The sequence below is a fragment of the Chlorocebus sabaeus genome, chromosome 11 (assembly GCF_047675955.1).
Source record: "Chlorocebus sabaeus isolate Y175 chromosome 11, mChlSab1.0.hap1, whole genome shotgun sequence".
In the NCBI taxonomy this organism is placed as follows: Eukaryota; Metazoa; Chordata; class Mammalia; order Primates; family Cercopithecidae; genus Chlorocebus; species Chlorocebus sabaeus.
The window spans coordinates 65,901,396-65,924,697 of record NC_132914.1 but is presented as its reverse complement, the minus strand read 5'-3'; the positions used below and the strand labels follow the sequence as shown (position 1 = coordinate 65,924,697).

General features: G+C 42.1%; 1 protein-coding gene and 1 pseudogene across 1 annotated transcript in view; both read right to left on the bottom strand.

The window, feature by feature from the left end:
- NUP107 (nucleoporin 107) overlaps positions 1 to 20,990 on the bottom strand; it is a 57,021-nt gene extending 36,031 nt beyond the window's left edge. The window contains exons 1-8 of the mRNA XM_008003965.3: positions 20,882 to 20,990; positions 18,877 to 18,968; positions 18,310 to 18,396; positions 17,267 to 17,382; positions 15,584 to 15,728; positions 10,056 to 10,159; positions 6,111 to 6,238; positions 3,851 to 3,899 (exon numbers count right to left, since the gene is read on the bottom strand). Coding sequence (XP_008002156.1) covers positions 3,851 to 3,899; positions 6,111 to 6,238; positions 10,056 to 10,159; positions 15,584 to 15,728; positions 17,267 to 17,382; positions 18,310 to 18,396; positions 18,877 to 18,968; positions 20,882 to 20,889 — 729 coding nt within the window. The 5' untranslated portion in view covers positions 20,890 to 20,990. The remainder of the gene's footprint in view (positions 1 to 3,850; positions 3,900 to 6,110; positions 6,239 to 10,055; positions 10,160 to 15,583; positions 15,729 to 17,266; positions 17,383 to 18,309; positions 18,397 to 18,876; positions 18,969 to 20,881) is intronic.
- LOC119623867 (keratin, type II cytoskeletal 8 pseudogene) lies at positions 128 to 1,078 on the bottom strand (annotated as a pseudogene).
- Positions 20,991 to 23,302: the final 2,312 nt, after the last annotated feature.

Genomic DNA, 23,302 nt, shown 5'->3' with positions numbered 1-23,302 from the left:
TAGCTGAGGTTTTATTTTGGAAAAAAAAAATTGAATTGTTTTATAGCTGTAGGCATGGGCAAGGGGGGTAACCCCAGGCAGTAAACTCCCCCCACGGGTGGGCAGAGGGCTAGGGCTGAGCCTCAGGTGGGTCTCCTGTTCCCTGTGCTCCTCTGCACAGCAGCCTCTCTGGGGCAGCTGCAGAAGGGTTAGGCTAGAAGAGGCTGTCACGGCTGTTCACTTGGTCAGGACGTCAGAGGACTCGGACACCACTCAATGGATAGCACCACAGATGTGTCCGAGATCTGGGACTGCAGCTCCCTGATCTCCTCTTTATACAGTTGCCTGACGAAGTTGATCTCTTCAGTTAGCCCTTCCAGGCGAGACTACAGCTCTACCTTGTTCTTGTAAGCTTCATCCACATCCTTCTTGATGAGGAAAAATTCATTCTCCATCTCTGTACACTTTTTGATCTCATCCTCGTACTTGTTCTTGAAGTCCTCCACCAGCCCCTGCATGTTATCAAGCTCCACCTCCAGCTTCAGCTTCTCTTGGCCCAGAGTGTCCAGCTGCCAGCAGAAGGTTGTTGATGTAGCTCTCGAACATGTTGTCCATGTTGCTCCGAGCCATCTGCTGCTGCTGCAGGGGCCCCCACTTGGTCTCCAGCATCTTGTTCTGCTGCTCCAGGAACTGTACCTTGTTGATGAAGGAGGCAAATTTGTTGTTGAGGGTCTTGATCTGCTCCTTTACCTGGGTGCACACTGCTTGGATGTTGGGGTCCACCTCCAGGTTAAGGGGGCTCAACAGGCTCTGGTTGACTGTGACGGCAGTAATGCCTCCCATACCGCTGGCCCTGCCAAAGCCTCTACCCATGCCACCCCGGAAGCTGCTGCTGCCCACTTGGGAGAAGCTTGAGGAGCTGATGTGGGCACCGGGCCCACTCATGTAGGAACGGCTACTGATGTCCCAGGGGCCAGAGGTGGACAGCTTGTAGGGCTTCTGGGTCACCCTGATGGACATGGTGGGGGCAGGAGTGAAGGCAGGCAGGCTGAGCCAGGCGGAGATTCAAGAAGGAGCAGAGAAGCCGCTTCTTGGTGATTCTTTATTTTTTTTTTTTTAAAGAATACTTTTAATCTGTGGTTGGTTAAATTCATGGATGTGGAACCCACATATAAGGAAGGCTGACTATACTTAACTGTAAATTGAGATACTCCCTTTAAAATCCAGAAGATGAAGAGTAAGAGTTCATTATTATTCAACTTTACTTTGAAAATTCTAGCTAACATAATAAAACCAGGAAAAGAATTAAGTTAGCAATAAGTATGGAAAAATAGTCAAAGTCATCACTACCTGTAGATAACAGAATTGCCTGGAAAATCAGAGGAAACCTATTAAAACTAGTAAGTGAGCTCAATAAATAGCCAAATATGACAGTCTTCCTAGATGTGCATGTTACTTTATTGGAATGAAGTATTCGTGGGACAAATAAATTAAAAGATTGGAAAGATATTAAAAAATATTTTAAGCGAAAAAGTAGCCTTGGAGTTTGAGACCAGCCTGGTCAACAGAGTAAGACCCCCCATCTCTATAAAATATAAAAAGGAAATTAGCCAGGCATGGTGGTACACACCTGTAGTCCTAGCTACTTGGGAGGCTGAGGCAGGAGGCCCACTTGAGCACGAGAGTTCGAGGCTGCAGTGAACTATGATCATGCCACTGCACTCTGGCTTGGGAGACAAAGTGAGACCATGTCCCCGCCGTGCTGGCCACCCCCCAAAAAAGAAAAAGAAACAAAAGAAAAAAAAAGCAGTCTAACAGATACACATAAAATATTTATTATAAATATATATTATCTTTTTAAATTATATATACTTGCTTCAAATATGAATTACTTCTGGGCAAGGCATGGTGGCTCACGTCTGTAATCCCAGCACTTTGGTAGGCCAAGACAGGTGGATCACTTGAAGCTAGGAGTTCAAGACCGCCTGGACAACATAGTTAAAACCCTGTCTCTACTAAAAGTACAAAAATTAGCTGGGTGTGGTGATGCATGCCTGTAATCCCAGTTACTAGGGAAGCTGAGGCACGAGAATCGCTTGAACCCAGGAGGCAGAGGTTGGAGTGAGCTGAGATCACACCACTGCACTCCAGCCTGGGCAACAGAGCAAGATCCTATCTCTTAAAAAAAAAAAAAAAAAAAAAGAATTACTTTTAAAAATCAGAAAATATAAAGAAGTTAAACCCCAAAAAGGCATCTGGTCTTGGCGGTTTAACAGGCATATATGTGTACATATTTTTTCAAAACAGATATAGCTGGTTATTTTGGAAACAAGTCTCATCCAGAAACGTTATTTGCTGCATTTAAAAATCATCTGAGGCTATTTGCATGTTTCTTCCCCAAACCCTCAATCCAGCCAAGTCCAGTTTTACCACCCAAGGTCCTTTCAGGATCCCAGGCCTGGAGGCTGTAGAAGACAGCATTGAATCCTAAGGGCAAAAGGATGGTGTTTACTTGTCCAGACTTTCACACACATACATACGTATGAAGAAAAACATTCACTGCATTTTTTTTTTTTTTTAGAGATGGGATCTCACTCTGTTGCCCAGGCTAGAGTGCAATGGTGTGATCATAGCTCACTGTAGCCTTGAACTCCTGGGCTCAAGTGATCCTCTGAGCTTAGCCTGACAAGTTGCTGGGACCACAGGCATGTGCCTCTACACCAAACTATTTACTGCATTATTAATGGCTACAGTAAGAATACTAGTAACAACCTAAATATGCAGCTGAATATCTCAAAAAATTTCAGTACATTTATACTCTGACATAGTATGAAAAAATATGGTAAAACCTACATGAATTTTTTAAAAATCTAACAAATATTAATTTTAAAACTCTCAGTATAAGCCGGGTACAGTGGCTCACACCTGTAATCCCAGCACTGTGGGAGGCTGAGGGGGCAGATCACAAGGTCAGGAGATAGAGACTAGCCTGGTCAATATGGTGAAACCCCATCTCTACTAAAAATACAAAAATTAGCAAGGTGTGGTAGCACAAGCCTGTAGTCCCAGCTACTTAGAAAGCTGAGGCACAAGAATTGCTTGAACCCGGAAGGCAGAGGTTACAGTGAGGCATGATCGCACCACTGCACTCCAGTCCGGGTGAGAGTGAAACTCCATTTCAAAAAAAAAAAAAAAAAAAAAATTCTCAGTATAATGTATAAATGAAATCAATCATATTATGTTAAAAAACAAATACGTGTGTGTATACAAATATGTGCGTGTATGTTTGTATATATGTATGTATCCATAAAGATGCATAGAAAAATGTCTGGTAGGATATATACCAAAACTGTTACACTAGTCAGTGGGATAAAAAGGGACTTTTACCTTTAACTCTCTAATATAAATCAGTATTTGATTATTTTATGAGACTGAACCTTTTATTTACTTGTAAAATCTTTAAAATGAAGAAACTCAGCATGGAAGGTTGAAAATAAATCCTGGCTGGGCACAGTGGCTCATGCCTGTAATCCCACCACTTTGGGAGGCCGAGGTGGGTGGATCACTTGAGGTCAGGAGTTTGAGACCAGCTTGGCCAACATGATGAAACCCCGTTTTCTATTAAAAATACAAAAAATTAGCTGGGTGTGACGGGGCACGCCTGTAATCCCAGCTACTCAGGAAGCTGAGGCAGGAGAATCACTCGAACCCGGGAGGTGGAGGTTGCAGTGAGCCAAGATCGTGCCATTGCACTCCGGCTTGGGCAACAAGAGTGAAACTCCATCTCAAAAAAAAAAAAAAAAAAAAAATCCTATTAGTAGCATTTTAATTTTTATGTATTTATAAAGGAAAAAATTAATATAAAACTTACAGTAACTGCAAGTACACTTTCCTCTTCTAATGCAGACTGTATTCTGTCTCTGGGGAAAAATAACACAAAATAAAAAAGCCTTATTTCACATGAATATAAAGAACTCACCACTGAGCATCTGACAGAAGGAAACTCTGGCTAACTTCTTTTTAAAATTTTTTTATTATTTATTTTTTCAAATATGTATACCTGTATTTTTGTAAACAAAAATGCGACAACATGCCAGGCACAGTGGCTCATATCTGTAATCCCAGCACTTTGGGAGGCTGAGACAGGCAGATTATTTGAGGTCAGGAGTTTGAGACCATCCTGGCCAACAACAGAGTGAAACCCCGTCTCTACCAAAAATACAAAAATTAGGCAGGGCACAGTGGGTCATGCTTGTAATCTCAGCATTTTGGGAGGCCGAGGCAGACGGATCACCTGAGGTCAGGTGTTCGAGACCAGCCTGGCCAACATAGTGAAATACTGTCTCTACTAAAAATATAAAAATTAGGCCAGGTACGGTGGCTCACACCTGTAATTCTAGCACTTTGGGAGGCCGAGGTGGGTGGATCACTTGAGGTCAGGAGTTTGAGACTAGCCTGGTCAACATGACAAAACCCTGTCTCTACTAAAAATACAAAAATTAGCTGGGCGTGTTGGCATGCGCATCTAATCCCAGCTACTTGGGAGGCCAAGACAGAAGAATCACTTAAACCTGGGAGGCAGAGGTTGCAGTGAGCCGAGATCACACCACCGCACTCCAGCCTGGGCAACTGAGCGAGACTCCATCTCAAAAATAAAAATAAAATAAAAATACAAAAATTAGCTAGGCATGGTGGCCAGCATCTGTAATGCCAGCTACTCAGGAGGCTGAGGCAGGAGAATAACTTGAACCTCAGAGGCGGAGGCTGCAGTGAGCCAACATTGTGCCACTGCACTCCAATCTGAGCGACAGAGCGAGACTCTTTTTCAAAAACAAAAACAAAAAATGGCAGAGAGGACATCATTTATATATTAATATGAAATTCCGTTTTCATATAACAATATGTCATGAATATCTTTCCATGTCAATGAATATACACAAATGGTAATTTATTTATTTAAATTATTATTATTTTTTTTGAGATGGAATCTCACTGTGTCACCCAGGCTGGAGTGCAGTAGCACAATCTCGGCTCGCAACCTCTGCCTCCGAGGTTCAAGTGATTCTCCTGCCTCAGCCTCCCAAGTAGCTGGGATTATAGGTGCCCACCACCATGCCTGGCTAATTTTTGTATTTTTAGTAGAGACAGGGTTCTACTATGTTGGCCAGGCTGGTTTTGAACTCCTGACCTCAAGTGATCCACCCGCCTTGGCCTCCCAAAGTGCTGGGATTACAGGCCTGAGCCACCGGGCCCAGCCCACAAGTGGTAATTTAAAATGGCTGCAAGTTATTCTGGTTGTAACAGAGCTGCTGTTGGCCGGGCGCGGTGGCTCAAGCCTGTAATCCCAGCACTTTGGGAGGCCGAGACGGGTGGATCACGAGGTCAGGAGATCGAGACCATCCTGGCTAACACGGTGAAACCCCGTCTCTACTAAAAAATACAAAAAACTAGCCGGGTGAGGTGGCGGGCGCCTGTAGTCCCAGCTACTCAGGAGGCTGAGGCAGGAGAATGGCGTGAACCCAGGAGGCAGAGCTTGCAGTGAGCTGAGATCCGGCCACTGCACTCCAGCCTGGGCCACAGAGCAAGACTCTGTCTCAAAAACAAACAAACAAACAAACAAACAAAAAAACAGAGCTGCTGTAATTCATTTAACCAATTCCTTAGTAGTAGTTTTTAATTTTTTGAGATTTAAAAGTTTTATTCATATGTGGTTGTATATATTTCTCATTATTTCCTTAGGTTAAATTTCTAGGCATAAAATTCCTAGATTCAAGGATATGTACATGGTATAATCTTTGTCTTCTGGAAAATTTGGTTAACTTCTTTCAAACTTCCATATTACATGAAGTCTAACTTTCAGCTCTTTTCTTAATTTAGTCTAAGTATTGCACTATTTTTAGTACTTTACTTCAGTCTTTACACACATCCAATTTTGGTAACTACCAGCTTTATGATCTGATATCTTCCTCTTCCCTCATAACTCACTCTTGACAACTAAGGTATTAGAAATGGTAAGCATCAAAAACAGTAAAACCTATTTCCAAGCACGACCTACCCTAACTTTTAAATTAATCTGCCTTTTGGTTTATTACCTTATGTTTATTTCACTTAAGAATTCTAGACGCCATTACCTATACAAAGAAGCCAGCAGCCTCCATGTGACCATCTCCTGCTGAAGAAGCCAGAGCATACTGGCTGTTTTTGAAAATTTCTGAAGTCCAGGTGTTGCTCGACTCACTATTTTACTCAGTATATTCACCTGAATAAAATACACAGACGTAAAGAGGTTAATTTTCTACAATTTTGAGTCACAGATAAGTTTGTATTTGAACAAAGTGCTAAATAATTGTATTTAATAAGTGTATATTATAAAATTGCCTTCTCTATTTTGTCTTTTTAAATTAAATGTAATGTGATGTTCCCATTAGAAATGGATCTAATTTGGAACAAGGTGTGTTTATCTGAGTATATATATATGTCTAACATACTCTTGATTTCAGATCCAACAGTGGCAGTGATGGGATATTTTTTTCTCCCTGTATATCTACCCAGAGGATAACTTAAATCAAACCTATACCTGAAAAAATCATAACATAAGCCAACATTTTAGCAATTGAAATTTTAAGTTATTTTTAAACTATGTTTGAAAAATTTGTATCAGGTAACTAATCAAGAAAGATATTTTCCTAAGATAGGCACCAAAAACATTATCATTTCTAAACAAAACTTCACCAAAGTCCTTCCTCATTCCAAAATAGTGGTCTTAAACCTTTTCAGAGGCTGGGCACTGTGACTCACACTTGTAATCCTAGCACTTTGGGAGGCCGAGGCAGGTGGATTGCTTGAGGTCAGGAGTTCAAGACCAGCCTAGCCAACATGGTGAAACCCCGTCTCTACTAAAAATATAAAAAATTAGCCAGGCGTAGTGGTGCGTGCCTGTAATCCCAGTTACTCAGGAGGCTAAGGCAGGAGAATCACTTGAACCCAGGAGGCAAAGGTTGCAGTGAGCAGAGATCCTGCCACTATACTCCAGCCAGGGCAACAGAGCAAGACTCTGTCTGGGGAGAAAAACAAAAACAAAAACACCTTTTCAGGACTGAGGCACATGTGAAAAGGCATGAATGGTCCCCCTAGAAACACACACACAATTGTTCACCAGGAGGTTTAACGACCCAGGGTAAAGAAAACCGAACGGGGTAAAGAAAACTGTTCTCAAAGGTTATTAACAGTACCTCATTATCTTATCAAGGGAATTAAGGAACAAGATTACTCTCATTCAGAACACCACAATGGGTTTTCCCACCCCTTAATAAGTATTCACAAAGTAATGTTACTACTGTCTTTAAGACTAGTACTTCATAAAAGTGTTATCTGCACTTCATTCATTACATTCTCAGCTGGAATCCTGACTCCAGTGATTCACTAAGTGATCATTATTGCTTTTGTTATTTAATGAAGCTACTGCATTTATAACAGAACAATTCAGAGGTCAATTATGAAAACATGAAATGATAAAAAGTTGTCTATTACTATTATTTCAATTATTACTGAATGCAGTATTTTCTTGAAGTCTTTCCTCTTTCTAAAAACAGACTTCTTTAGTGTAGTTTTATTTTATTTTATTTTATTTTGAGACGGAGGAGTCTCACTCTGTTGCTTAGGCTGGAGTGCAGTGGCAGAATCTCAGCTCACTGCAACCTCCACCTCCCAGGTTCAAGTGATTCTCCCACCTCAGCCTCCCGAGTAACTGGGATTACAGGTGCCCACCACCACACTTTAATTTTTTTGTATTTTTAGTACAGATGGGGTTTCACCATGTTGGCCAGACTGGTGATGAACTCCTGACCTCAGGTAATCCACCTAACTCGGCCTCCCAGAGTGCTGAGATTATAGGTGTGAGCCACTGCACCTGGCCTCGTTTTAGATGCACAGCAAAATGGGGCAGAAAGCAGAGTACCCAAATATCTCTTCCTCCACACAATCACAGCCTCCCTCACCATCAATATCTAACAATAGAATGGTACATCTGTTGCAAATGAGGAACCTATATTGATACATCATTATCCCCCGAAGTCCATAGTTTACATTAGGATTCATTCTTGGTGGTGTACATTCCATGAATTACGACAAATGTATACTGACATGTGTCTCCCATTATAGCATAAAGAGTAGTTTCAATGCCTTAAAAATCTTGTGTTCTACCTATTCCTTGCTCCCTCCCCACTAACTCCTGGCAACCGATGATCTTATCACTGTTTCCAAGTTTTGCCTTTTCCAGAATGTCATATAGTTGTAATCATATAATACGTAGCCTTTTCAAATTGGCTTCTTTCACTTAGCAATATGCATTTAAGGTTCCTCCATGTTTTTTCATGGCTTGATAGCCAGTTTCTTTTCAGCACTGAATAATGTTTCACTGCTCAGATGTACCAGTTTATTCATTCACCTACTGAAGGATATCTTGGTTGCTTTCAAGTTGTTATGAATAAAACTGTAATAAACGTCTGTGTACGTTTTTGTGTACACAGTTTTCAACTCACCTGGGTAAATATCAAGGAGTTTGCTGGATCATATGACAATAGTATGTTTAGTTTTGTATGAAACTGCAGTCTGCCTTCCAAAGTAGCTATAGCTGTTTGCATTTCCACCAGCAATGAATGATAGTTCCCATTGCTCCACATCCTCTCCAGCATTTGGTGGTGTCCTTTGGATCTTCATCATTCTATTTCTTCTTTTGTTTGTTTTTGCAGAGATGGGGTTTTGCTATGCTGCCCAGGCTGGTCTTGAACTCCTGGCCTCAAGTGATCCTCCTGCCTCGGCCTCCCAAAGTGTTGGGATTACTGGCGGAAGCCACAGCACTGGCCTGGATCTTCATCATTCTAACAGGTATGTTGTAGTATCTCTATTTTAATTTGCAATTCTCTAATGACATATGAAGTGAAACATCTTTTCTTTTTTTTTTTTTTTTGAGATGGAGTCTCACTTTGTCGCCCAGGCTGGAGTGCAGTGGCTCAATCTTGGCTCACTGCAACTTCCACCTCCCAAGTTCAAGTGATTCTCCTGCCTCAGGCCCCCAAATGGCTGGGATTACAGGTGCCCGCCACCACATCTGGCTAATTTTGTATTTTAGTGGAGACAGGGTTTCACCATGTTGGCCAGGTTGGTCTCAAAACTCCTGACCTGCAGTGATCCGCCCATCTCAGCCTCCCAAAGTGCTAGGATTACAGGCATGAGTCACTGCGCCTGGTGGATGCATTTTTCATATGCTTATTTGCCATCTGTATATCTTCTTTGGTGAGGTGCCTGTTTCCATCTTTTGTTCATTTTTTAACTAGATTGTTCATTTTCTTATTGTTGAGTTTTATTTTGTTTAAGTTCCAGGATAAATGTGCAGGATGTGCAGGTTTGTTACATAGGTAAACGTGTGCCATGGTGGTTTGCTGTACCTGTCAACTCATCAACTAAGTATTAAAACCAGCTTGCATTAGCTATTCTTCCTGATGCTCTCCCTCCCCCCACCCCCCTTCTTATTGTTGAGTTCTACATATTCCTTGTATATTTTAGATTTTCCTTGAGACAGGGTCTACTCTGTCACCCTGGCTGGAGTGCAGTGGTGTGAGCACAGCTCACTGTACCCTCAAACTCTGGGGCTCAGGCAATCCTCCCAACTGAGCCTTCCAAGTAGATAGAATCACAGGTGCATAGCGCCATGCTTGGCAAATGTATTTCTTGTAGAGACAAGGCCTTCCCATGTTGCCCAGCTTGGTCTTGAACTGCTGGGCTCAAGTGATCCTTCTGCTTTGGCCTCCCAAAGCATTGGGATTACAGGTGTGAGCCATTGCATCAGGCTGGATTTTCCTTTTGTAAAGCAGCAGAATCCTTTTTTCTCCCAAAGAAATCTTATATGGGCCCTCAATATGTAAAATGTAGAGATGCTCTAGTTGACTTTCCCTCCATTCCTGCCACTGTTCCCCTAAGATATCTCCCTTAAACACTTTGAAAATTAGGAGATTCATGCTGTTTATAAAAACTAAAAATACTGAAGTTTGACTAATGATGGACTGAAATTAGCTTACCTGACTACCACAGATGTTTTCATACTCTTCCACAAGATCAAAAACTGTACTCGAAGAGTGCTTCAGAAAAGACTGCAGGAAATCAGAAAACATACTCATGGATGCTAGAATACATCAAAAAAAAAAAAAAAAAAGGAATAAAGTTAAGTGACATACTTCTAGGTAATTCTGTTTGTTTTAAAATTTATTTATGTTTATTTATTTATTTTTTGAGATGGAGTTTCATTCTTATTGTCCAGGGTGGAGTGCAATGGCATGGTCTCAGCTCACTGCAACCTCTACCTCCCAGGTTCAAGTGATCCTCCTGCCTCAGCCTCCCAATTAGCTGGGATTACAGGCATGCACCACCATGACCGGCTGATTTTTGTATTTTTAGTAGAGATGGGGTTTCATCATATCGGCCGGCTGGTCTCAAACTCCTGATCTCAGGTGATCTGCCCACCTCAGCCTCCCAAAGTGCTGGCATTACAGGTATGAGCCACCGCACCCAGCCTGTTTGAAAATTGAAATAGCTACAAGTCTTTTATAAATTCACTGCTATATTAAAAAAAAAAATTTTTTTTTTTGAGAGAGTCTCACTCTATCACCCAGGCTGGAGTGCAGTGGCGTGATCTCAGCTCACTGTAACCTCCACCTCCCAGGTTCAAGCAATTCTCCTGCCTCAGCCTCCCGAGTAGCTGGGACTATAGGCACATGCCACCACGCCTGGCCAATTTTTTGTATTTTTAGTAGAGATGAGGTTTCACTGTGTTAGCCAGAATGGTCTCGATTTCCTGACCTCGTTATCAGCCCACCTTGGCCTCCCAAGTGTGCTGGGATTACCATACCTGGCCTTAAAATTTTTTTTAATTGGCAAGATACATATAAAATTTATCTTAATCATTTTTCTTCTTTTTTTTTTTAAGAGAGGGGGCTCTTGCTCTGTCACCTAGGCTGGAGTACAGTGGCGCAATCATGGCTCACTATAGCCTCAAACTCCAAGGTTCAAGTGATCCTCCCACCTCAGCCTCCCCAGTAGCTGGGTCTATAGGTATATACCAGCCACCATGCCCAGCTAATTGTTTATTAGTCTGTAGAGAGAGTCTTGCTACCTCCTGCCTCAGCATCCCAAAGTGGTAGGATTAAAGGCATGAACCACTAACCCTGGCTTAATCATTTTTAAGTGTATAGTTCAGCGTCAGTAAGTACATTCACATTGTTGTGCTACCATCACCACTATGTATCCACAGAACTATTTTCATCTTGTAAAACTGAAACTCTGTACTTAATAAACATGAACTCCCCACTCCCCACTTACCGCAGCCCCTGACAACCATCCATCTACTTTGTCTCTACACGTTTTGACTCTTCTAAATATCTCATGTAAGTGGAACCACAGAGTATTGCCCTTTTGTGATTGGCTTATTTCACTTAGCATAATGTTCTCAAGGTTCATACATGCTGTAGCATGTGTCAGAATGTCCTTTGTTTTTGGCTGAATAATATTCCATTGCATGTATAGATCACATTTTGTTCCCCCCATTCATCTATCAACAGGTACTTGGCTTGCTTCCACCTTCTGGCTACTATGAATCATGCTATGAACATGCATATACAATTATCTCTGAGACTCTGCTTTCAAAGCAGATATATATAAGTCTTTTGGATATATACCAAGAGGCAGGTTTGTTGGATCATATGGTAATCGTATTTTTAATTTTTTGAGGAACTGCCATACTGTTTTCCATAGCAGCTGCACTATTTTACATTCCAACCAATAGTGCACAAGGATTTGAATTTCTCCACATTGTTGTCAATACTTGTTATTTTCTGGGTTTTTGTTGTTGTGTTGTTTGTTTTCTAGTAGCCATACTAATGGGTGTAAGGCAGTATCTCATATCTCACTGTAGTTCTGATTTGGATTTTCCTAACGATTAGTGACATTTGAGTATATTTTCATGTGCTTATTGGTCATTTGTGTATCTTATTTAGAAAAGTGTCTACTCTATTTCTTTCCTTCTTTACGTATTTTTTGAGATGAAGTTTTGCTCTTGTTGACCAGGCTGGAGTGCAATGGCGTGATCTTGGCTCACCACAACCTCCGCCTCCTGGGCTCAAGCGAGTCTCCTGCCTTAGCCTCTCGAGTAGCTGGGATTACAGGCATTCGCCACCATGCCTGGCTAATTTTGTATTTTTAGTAGAGACAGGGTTTCTCCATGCTGGTCAGGCTGGTCTCTAACTTCCAACCTCAGGTGATCCACCCGCCTCAGCCTCCCAAATTGCTGGGATTACAGGCATCAGCCACTGCATCCAGCCTGTGCCTATTCTATTTCTTTGCACATTTTTAAATTGGGTTGATTTTGTTGTTGTTGAGTTGTAGCAGTTTTCCATACATTTTGTATATTAACCCCTAATCAGATATGATGTGCAAATATTTTCTCTCATTCTGTGGATTGCCTTTTCACTTTGCTGATTGTATCCTTTCATGCACAAAAGTTTAAAATTTTGATGTAGCCCAATTTATCTATTTTCTTCTTTTGATAAAGGTCTTTTAAGATCTCAAAGATATACTACTTATTTTATAAACAATTACTCGGCCGGGCGCGGTGGCTCAAGCCTGTAATCCCAGCACTTTGGGAGGCCGAGACGGGCGGATCACGAGGTCAGGAGATCGAGACCATCCTGGCTAACACGGTGAAACCCCGTCTCTATTAAAATACAAAAAAAATTAGCCGGGCGAGGTGGCGGGCGCCTGTACTCCCAGCTACTTGGGAGGCTGAGGCAGGAGAATGGTGTGAACCCGGGAGGCGGGGCTTGCAGTGAGCTGAGATCCGGCCACTGCACTCCAGCCTGGGCAACAGAGCCAGACTCCGTCTCAAAAAAAAAAAAAAAAAAAAAAAAACAATTACTTAAGAAATTGAGCCAGATTTTAAAATACCTGAATTATATTTTAACCATTACAAAGTAGTGGAGAAAGTTATAATACATACTAAATGGCATGTTCCACTCTGGGAAAATACAGACACTTGGCCTAAGTAGAAAGTATTTTGAGTCACTAAATATGAGTATCTATTTTTAACAGACACTACAAGAAAGTAGTAGTTACCAAAGTGTTAAGAGCAGGGCTCTGGAGCTAAACTACTTAGTTTCAAATCCTGATACCACCACTTCCTAGCCAGGTGGTTTGAAGTAAGTTACTTAACCACTTTGAGCAGTAGTTTCCTTTTCTCTAAAACAGGAATAATTATTGTACCTATTTAATGGACCACCATAAGGATTACATGAGTTAATGCTTGTACAGTGGTCATAACACTACCTGAAAAAAAATAACCGTATTAGGGTCCAGGACAAAACAAAACACATCAACAATGTTAGATTAAGAACTAAACCTAAAGAAAGAGATGCACTTTTTTTTTTTTTTTTTTGAGACGGAGTCTCGCGCTGTCGCCCAGGCTGGAGTGCAGTGGCCATATCTCAGTTCACTGCAAGCTCCGCCTCCTGGGTTCACACTATTCTCCTGCCTCAGCCTCCCGAGTAGCTGGGACTACAGGCGCCTGCCACCTTGCCCGGCTGGTTTTTTTTTTTTTTTTGTATTTTTCAGTAGAGATGGAGTTTCACCATGTTACCCAGGATGGTCTCGATCTCCTGACCTTGTGATCCACCTGTCTCGGCCTCCCAAAGTGCCAGGATTACAGGCTTGAGCCACTGTGCCCGACCTAAGAGATGCACTTTCAACAGCACAAATAAGAAATAAATTACAATATGAGACTTGTCTAACTGGCTGCTATTTACATTAAAAGATAAAATGGCAAGATGTTGCTCTGATTGAGAACTAAGGTGAGGTTCTCAACCTTCTAGTGATACTGTATCAAACACCGTAGCCATAACCACAACTAATTAGCTTAATGAAAAATATATTATAGACAGCAGACCACATGAAGACACAGGAGGAAGACAGTCATCCGTAAGCCAAAGAAGAGGCTTCAGAGAAAACCAATCCTGCCAAGACCTTTACCTCAGACATCTAGCCTCCAGAATTGTGAGAAAATAAATTTCTGTTGTTGCCTATAATCCCAGCATTTTGAGAGGCTGAGGTGGTAGGATCACTTGTGTCCAGGAGTTTGAGAGCTGCCTGGGCAACATAGTGAGACCCTGTCTCTACAAAGAAATAAAAAATTAGGTTGGGCACAGTGGCTTACGCCTATAATCCCAGCACTTTGGGAGGCTGAGGAGGGCGGATCACTCGAGGTCAGAGTTCGAGATCAGCCTGGCCAACATGGTGAAACCCCTCTCTACTAAAAATACAAAAATTAGCCAGGTGTGGTGGTAGGCACCTGTAATCTCAGCTACTCGGGAGACTGAGGCAGGAGACTGAGGTGGATCACCCATGGTCAGGGGTTTGAGACCAGCCTGGCCAACATGGCGAAACCCCATTTCTACTAAAAATACAAAAAATAGCCGGGTGTGGTAGCACGTGCCTATAATCCCAGCTACTCAGGAGACTGAGGCAGGAGAATCACTTAAATCACTTAAACCTGGGAGGCGGAGGTTGCAGTGAACCAAGATCCCATTACTGCACTCTAGCCTGGGCGACACAGTGAGACTCTGTCTCAAAAAAAAAAAAAAAAAAAAAAAATTAGCTGGGCATGGTGGTACATGCCTGCAGTCCCAACTACTTAGGAGGCTGAGGCTGCAGAATTGCTTAAGCCTGGGAAGTTAAGGCTGCAGTGAGCCATGCTTAGGCCACTGCATGTAGCCTAGGTGACACAGTGATTTTTTTTTTTTTTTTTTTTTTTTTAGATGGAGTCTCGTTCTGTAGCCCAGGTTGGAGTGCAATGGTGCAATCTCAGTTCACTGCGACCTCCGCCTCCCGGTTCAAGTGATTCTCCTGCCTCAGCCTCTCCAGTAGCTGGGATTACAGGCGTGTGCCACGATACCCAACTAATTTTTGTATTTTTAGTGGAGACGGGGTTTCACCATGTTGGCCAGGCTGGTCTTGAACACCTGACCTCGTGATCCGCCCACCTCACAGGCATGAGCCACCACACCCCGCAACAGAGTGAGATTCTTGTCTCAAAAAAAACACACACAAAAATTTGTTGCTTAAGCTACTCTCTCAAGAAAAAAAGAAAGAAAAGAAAGAGAAAAACACAGCCGGGCACGGTGGCTCACGCCTGTAATCCCAGCACTTTGGGAGGCCGAGACGGGCGGATCACGAGGTCAGGAGATCGAGACCATCCTGGCTAACACTGTGAAACTCTGTCTCTACTAAAAATACAAAAAAAATTAGCTGGGCGTGGTGGCGGATGCCTGTAGTCCCAGCTACTCAGGAGGCTGAGGCAGGAGAATGGCGTGAACCCGGGAGGTGGAGCTTGCAGCGAGGCGAGATCGCGCCACCGCACTCCAGCCTGGGTGACTGAACAAGACTCCGTCTCAAAAAAAAGAAAAAAAAAAAAAGAGAAAAACATAATGATGCTCAGAAACAGGAAGAGACGATTTCCTTGATCTTAGTGAAAAGCTACTTGTTACAAAGCTCAATGCCATTTTACCAGCTTCTCCAGGATCATCCTCACGTAACATAACAGCACTGATAGTTACATCTTCTGTTACACTGTGAGGCTCTGTGTTTGTGAAGAGTCCGGAACGCTGTGATGAAAATGCAGCTGCCCAGTTACTGTCATCCAGATTGGTAACCTTAAAAAAAAAACAAAAAAGTAAAAATAGAGAAAAGTGATGGAGTTATTGTCACTGAGTGGATACTTTAAAAGCAAGTAAGGTTTCTAAAAATTATATGTATGTATGTGGGTTTCTTTTTTTCTTGAGATAAGGTCTGGATCTGTTGCCCAGGCTGGAGTGCAGTGGCACGATCACAGCTCAGTGCAACCTTTGCCTCTCAGGCTCAAGCCATCCTTCCACTTCAGCCTCCCAAGTAGCTGGGACTACAGGCACGTGCTACCACGCCTGGCTAATTTTTGTATTTTTAGTAGGGACAGGGTTTCACCATGCTGGCCAGGCTGGTCTCAAACTCCCAGCCTCATGTGATCCATCTACCTCAGCCTCCCAAAATGCTGGGATTACAGATGTGAGCCACCATGCCTGGCTGCTATAGTGTATTTATTTATTTATTTATTTTTTGAGACAGAGTCTTGCTCTGTCTATCGCCTAGGCCGGAGTGCAGTGGCACGATCTCCGCTCACTGCAAGCTCCACCGCCTCCTGGGTTCACTCTATTCTCCTGCCTCAGCCTCCCGAGAAGCTGGGACTACAGGCGCCCACCACCGCGCCCGGCTAATTTTTTTGTATTTTTAGTAGAGACGGGGTTTCACTGTGTTCGCCAGGATGGTCTGGATCTCCTGACCTCATGATCCACCCGCCTTGGCCTCCCAAAGTGCTGGGATTACAGACATGAGCCACCACGCCCGGCCTATTGTGTATTTTTGATACTTAGGTGAAGTCATTCTGCATCACAGCTTACGTAACATTTATTTTGCTATTTTCAATACTGTTCCATAGTGATTCCTAAAGAGTATCTCATCTACCTTTTCCAATTTTCTCTTGTAACCTCTTTAATACGTTTTATCTCTTCCTTATGATACTCTGCATCTATTACCCTCTGATTCCTACTCTTGTATGCTTCAAAACAGGGATCAGATTTTATAGCCATCAGCAACCAACCACAGCATGTATTTCTTCTGGTCAGCAAACTGACAGATTAAAACATCTTATTTGCATTTAAAGGTTGCTGGTGTCGCAGTTTCCATCTGTGATATCAGATGCATAAGGTTTTTAGTTTTTTTAATGTCTAATTAATTATTTCAATCCATATAATCTAAAGTTACTTTTATGATGATTCTGACTCAATATTCATTAAAAGGCTTTTACATTAAATGTTATACTTTTATAAAAAGGGAGAAGTTCTTTTTTCTCTCTTTTTTTTTTTTCTTTTGCAATCACAGGTCACTGCAACCTCTGCCTCCTGGATTCAAGCAATTCTCACACCTCAGCCTCCCGAGTAGCTGGGATTACAGGCATAAGCCACCACTCCCAGCTAATTTTTTTATTTTTAGTAGAGACAGGGTTTCATCATGCTAGCCAGGCTAGTCTCAAACTCCTGACCTCTGGGAAGCCAAGGCGGGAGAATCACTTGAGGTCAGGAGTTCAGGGGGTGCTGAGATTACAGGTGTGAATCACCACACTCGACCCAAAAGTTCTTAGTCCTATTTTTCTACATACCATGGAGAGATTTCCAAAGAACCCTGAAGACTGTGTAAGTCGGGGCGACCTCCCTCCTGTTCCAAGAATGCAGGAAATATCTGGCTGCCTTAGTAAGCTTCGGCTTGTTGGGGTAACTATAAACAAAAGGTTGGTAGAAAGAACCTAAAGTGCGTGAGCATTCATTATCAAAACAAAGCAAACAAACAATGAAGAATAAATTTTTACTGTACTCTAACCAAATAAATACTTTAAATGTTAACATTTCCATGATACAAGGATTTAAATTATTTTTCTAAATTTGAGCTGTAAGTACTACTGAGCCTAACAGGAAAAATTTATTGCAATTGCAGATGCTTTCATTATAGCCTAACTGAGCAGTTAAAGCCACTAATCAGTCAATGGATTCTTCATATTTTAATTTTATAAGGCATACCAAGGCAGTGTAGTACAGTAGGCATAAACTTTGGAGTAAACAGATCATTGTTTGAATCCCAGTTCCATTATTTACATACTAGTCTTGTTCTGTCGCCCCAGCTGGAGTACAGTGGCACAATCTCAGTTCACTGCAACCTCTGCCTCCTGGGTTCAAGCAATTCTCCTGCCTCAGCCTCCTGAGTAGCTAGGATTACGGGCATGCGCCACCACGCCAGCTAATTTTTGTATTTTTAGTAGAGACAGGGTTTCACCATGTTGGCCAAGCTAGTCTTGAACTCCTGGCCTTAAGTGATCCGCCCACCTTGGCCTCCCAAAGTGTTGAGATTATAGGCATGGGCCACTGCATCCAGCCTATTTACATACTTATTGCCTATATTAGTTAACTTCTCTAAGTCTCGCATTCAGTTTCAGTAAAATAGAGCTAACGATACCTATGTCATAGTTACTGTGTGTTTATGGAAAGTATAGTACCTTATACATGGCAAGAGTTCAAACAAATAATAACTGCAATCATTATTATTAGTGTTTATTGAAATTGTAACCAAATACTATCATGTTACAATAAATGTTAGTTGCTATTATAATTATCATTATTATTAAAAGCTTTAAAAGCAAAAAAGTCTTACAAGGCTGTCGAAATGAGCTAGGAGTTCGAGGGATAACCTGGTTTCTTGGTGTAGTATTACCAAAATTTTCATCTTGAGATGCCTGAACTGTACAATGAGTTAAGAAAAGTTTTCCATGTAGAAAAGATTAAAATGAGAATTAACCATCTTTTTACTATACAAATTATGTGAATACATTTTTCAAGAACAAGGTATTTTACGGCTACCATTTTTCAATGCAAAGGGTAAATAACCCATTCCTTCTGCCATTTAAATTCTCAGACGTCAGTCTTAGATAACTACACACTGAACTAAATGTTTTTAGTCAGTTTTCAAATAATAAAAATCTCAGCAGAAGCTAACCACAATATGATACTCAGCAGTAAGAAATATCTTTATTTTTAAGGAAATATAATCTTATTAAATTTTTGCATTATATTTACCTAATGACAGCTCTGTGGAGTGAAAAAAATTTCTACAGGATTTTATTATAGCTAACATTTAATACTCTTATAAAAAGAAAATTCTACAACACTGATTCCAAACATGTTACAATTTTTATAATGATGCTTAAATTGCAAAGGATACTTAAAACTCTTTTTTGAGCACTCTGTTTCCGTGCAGTCCGTGTCACCTCTGCCTCCCGGATTACAGGGGATGATATATCTCCAAAGCCACTCCTAAAGTAGTATAATCAAGCTTATATAAGTGAAACGAGAATATAGCATTTGTAAAGAATTTTATCATCACAGCTGGAGTAAAGGACCCTGAGTAAGTTAAGATATAGGTCATTCCAGTAGCCAAGTCTTGGATCTCTTGCTGAGAATGCACTTGTGGCTCCAAATCCTGCTTATTCTTCAAAGTCTTACTCAAATCTTATCTGCACAAAGACTTCTCTGACTTTCTAGTACTCACTATGTTATTTTCTCCTAAAGAATTATTTCAACACTTGGAATCTATATTATAACACTGTTTTAGGTAATTGTTTAATAAAAGTGAATCTTATTTCCCTGGTTGGACTGAGGAGTTACCTAATTGCAGGAATTCTCTCTTAAAAGTTTTTCTGCAGAATCCAAAATGCTTTAAACCATGGGTACTATTAAAAAACAAACAGCAACAACCAGACAACCACCACCACCAGACAACAACAACCAGAGCTTGTGAGATACAACCACAACAACAAACAGAGCTTGTGAGATAGAAGAGTAAGTAAAAAAAATTCTGGTAAATTGTAGCAAAATGACCCTTCAAGTTATTTCAACCGAAGAGGTCTCCTGTCCCATCACAACACTCTGTCAGTTTCACTCAAAGGTCTAGAAACTAAATTGTGTGGACTAAAAGGCCTGTGTTTAAGACAAGAATCTAATATGCTTTTCCTCCACTTAAAACCTTCAGATATTCCTTCAGCAGGAAAGTATGGGAAACAACCACATAGAAAAAATTTTAAACGTTTAATAATTAAAATTAAAAAACAAAACAAACAAAAAACCTACAGATAGCTCTCTCTGATTTATAGAAGTGCAAATTTCCTAAAATGATATTTACAATGTGACCCGTTTAGGCGTTCAGTCTTCTATTCAGCCACAAACATCACTCTAAACATATACTGCATGTGACCACTGAGCTACATGTACTTTTGTTTTTCATATACTAGCACCTTTGAATATGTTTCTTTTACAAAGATCTACATTTGCCCCCTTGGGCACCTGGTCAACAACTAATTACTCCTCAAAGAGCCTCAGGTAGGCTGGAGACACACAGAGGCAGGTTGGCAATTTGGTTCTTGTATTTATTAGCTTCCTAACTTTCAGCAAGTTCCTTAACCTCTTTTAGTCTCAGTATTATATATGAAAAAGGGATAACAGTACCTATCCTCATAGGATTGTTCTTGTTCTGAAGATTAAATAAACTGATAATATATATTCAAAGCCAACAATGGCAGTCATATAGTAGGTACTCAATGTTTGGAGTACGAATAATGTACTATTATTATGCAAAGACCAGCTAGCAAGTTACCTTCTTTGAGAGGTCTTTCTGATAGAGTGACAGGGAGACTTAATCGCCCCCAAACACTTATCACTTTATACCGCTTGGTTGTCTCCACTACACAACTAATTCCCCGAGGTGAAGGACCTTGAATAACTGATCTTTGTTGCAGGCGGCTAGCACAGTACCCAGATCACAGAGGGAACTCAGTATCTAATGCTGGCACTTGTAATCAGAAAGTCTGAGCTGAGATCCCAGTATCTTCACTGACTGGCTTTGTGATCTCAGGCTGGTCACTTAGCATTTCGAACGCCGGGCTACCTACCCCGCCCACCCCAGGAGCGATCAGTGTTGCTGCCCCAAAGCGCCGAATAGATCGCAGAACGTAGTGGGAATGTAGGGAACCATTATGATCCGTACCCCACCCGACGCAGGCCAAGCGGCCTTTCCCCATTTGTAGCCAAATTTCCCGGCATGGGGAAGGAGTCTTAGGGGAAGCACCCGGGACCTCCTTGGCTTCTTCTGGGAGTCTAGTTTCACCTATTTCGTTTCGCCAACAGGCGAGAGGGGCAAGGCTTTGGGTTCAGCTGCCATCATCAGAACTGACCTGTCCATGGCTAAAGCCTTTTCCACACAGAATAAACGTCGGCTCCAGTTTAGCTAGCGCGTTTTAGCCTTCCCGCTCTCCGGAAGCAAGCCCTTCGACCCGGAAGCAGTCTCTCCCTAAAACAGCCCCACAGAAAAGGGGTAGGGGAGAAGAAACGACGTTCCCATCTAGCGCATGCGCGACTTCAGCCTACAGGTGCAGGCCCGGTGGGCGCAGGCGCAAAAGCTTGCCAAGGTGTGCCTGGCTGGACCAGACAGGACCGGGGGCGGGACCTGGTTGCGTTTAGCCCAGACGCCTTGCGGCCGCTTTGCCTGACCAACGTCTGTGGGCGTGGAACAGGCCCTGGATTCTCCTACTAGGAAAAATGAAGCATGTTGATAGTCTGGAAAGACGTGAAGTCATTTCCTGGTATTCTCTGTCAGAAAGCGCCTGTTCTTGGAATTCAGATGCGTGGGCTCTGCCCCACACCTCGGGAATCTCTTATCTCTCTCCCTACACTCAGTCCTTTGTTCTCTAGCCCCCTGCAGTTTTTGAAACTATTTTCCATAACTGCTATTTGTTCTTTACTTGGTATTCTTTTCTTTTAAGGAGAAACAGTTCACCTGTATTAAAAACTAGAAAGGCAAGCGTAAAACATGATGGCATTGCCCTCTATTTCAAAGTGCCGTCTAGGCAAAAAGTGGTATATTTTGGTCTTGAAGGAGTCAGTCACATTTTTGTTTCGGTTTTTGTTTTTTCCAGTTTGAAAGTAGTGACTGGCTATTAACTGACCAGATTACAAAAATAACGTTAGATGCTTCAGTTTATCCGTTTAATAAGCCTGTTGATATGGTCTTTTCTGTTGCTGGCATTTGTACCTTTTAGTAATACAGAATAGGTAGTCCTTCATTCTCCCTCGTGGAGAAGATAATTTGAAGGATCACAGGAACTTGAAGAGTTTTTCAACAGCATAGATCTCATGAATCAGATTCTCCAGTCAGATGATGCCATATTTATCAAGAAATCTATCAGTCAAAGAGTTATCTGTTAAGGTAATTTGTTTATTGGTTTTGCCATAACCAATTTGTAGATCAGTTCATTTATTGATTTCAGGTTCAGGTACTCTATGCGAAGTATGGTTCCACAATCGTCAGCATGTTAACTGAAGCCTTGTTGAGTTTAGCAGAGGTGCCATGGAAGATCTGGGGAAAGTGAAGAGGTTTCGACAGACTTTTGGGCTCACACCATTGATACCTTAAGGCAAGTGACAATTTGGATTTCACAGGTATATAGAAATTGCCAGCTTTTCTTGTCATATAGTCCTTGTGACAGTGCTGAGCTTTTTTTTTTTTCTTCTTCTTCTTGCTTGCTTTTTTTTGGACTTGATTTTTTAAATTATGTTTCCTTCTTTCCTTCCTCCTTTTTTTTTTTGTTTTTTGAGATAGGGTCTTGCTCTATTGTCCCGGCTCAAGTGCAGTGGCACAGTCATGGCTCACTGCAGCCTTGACCTCCTGGGCTCTAGCAATCCTACCTCAGCCTCCCTAGTACCTGAGGTTGCTGGGACCACAGGCACGCACCACCATGCCTGCCCCCCCACCCCGTTTTTTAAAAATATTTTGGAGAAACGAGATCTTATGTTGTTGCCCAGGCTGGTCTCAAACTCTTAGGCTCAAGCCATCCTCTTGCCTGGGCCTCCCAAAGTGCTGGGATTACAGGGGTTAGCCACCACATGCAACAGTGCTTAGCTTTTTCATAGATGTAGCTCTCTCCTTGCTTTTCTTTTTTCTTTTTCTTTTTTAAAATGGAGTCTCATTCCATTGCTCAGGCTGGAGTGCAGTGGTGCCATCTCGGCTTACTGCAACCTCTGTCTCCTTGGTTCAAGCGATTCTCCTGCCTCAGCCTCCTGAGTAGCTGGGATTACAGGTGCCTGCCACCAGCCCGGCTAATTTTCGTCTTTTTAGTAGAGATGGGGTTTCACCATGTTGTCCAGGCTGGTCTCAAACTCCTGAGCTCAGGTGATTCACCTGCCTCAGCCTCCCAAAGTGCTGGGATTACAGGTGTGAGCCACTGCGCCTGGCCTTCTCCTTTCTTTTCCAAGCATTTTGTGGGCAAACGTCTTTCTCAGGCACTTGACCTTCAGCTCTGTGAAATTCCTTCACGTGTTTTATTTATTTGTTTTTATTTTTTTGAGACAGAGTCTTGCCCTGTCACCCAGGCTGGAGTGCAGTGGTGCAGTCTTGGCTCACTGCAACCTCTCCCTCCCCGGTTCAACCGATTCTCCTACATCAGCCTCCCAAGTAGGTGGGATGACAGGCGCGCACCACCATGCCCAGCTAATGTTTGTATTTTTGGTAGAGACGGGGTTTCGCCATGCTGGCCAGGCTGGTCTCAAACTCCTGACCTTGCGATCTGCCCTCTTTAGCCTCCCAAAGTGCTGGGATT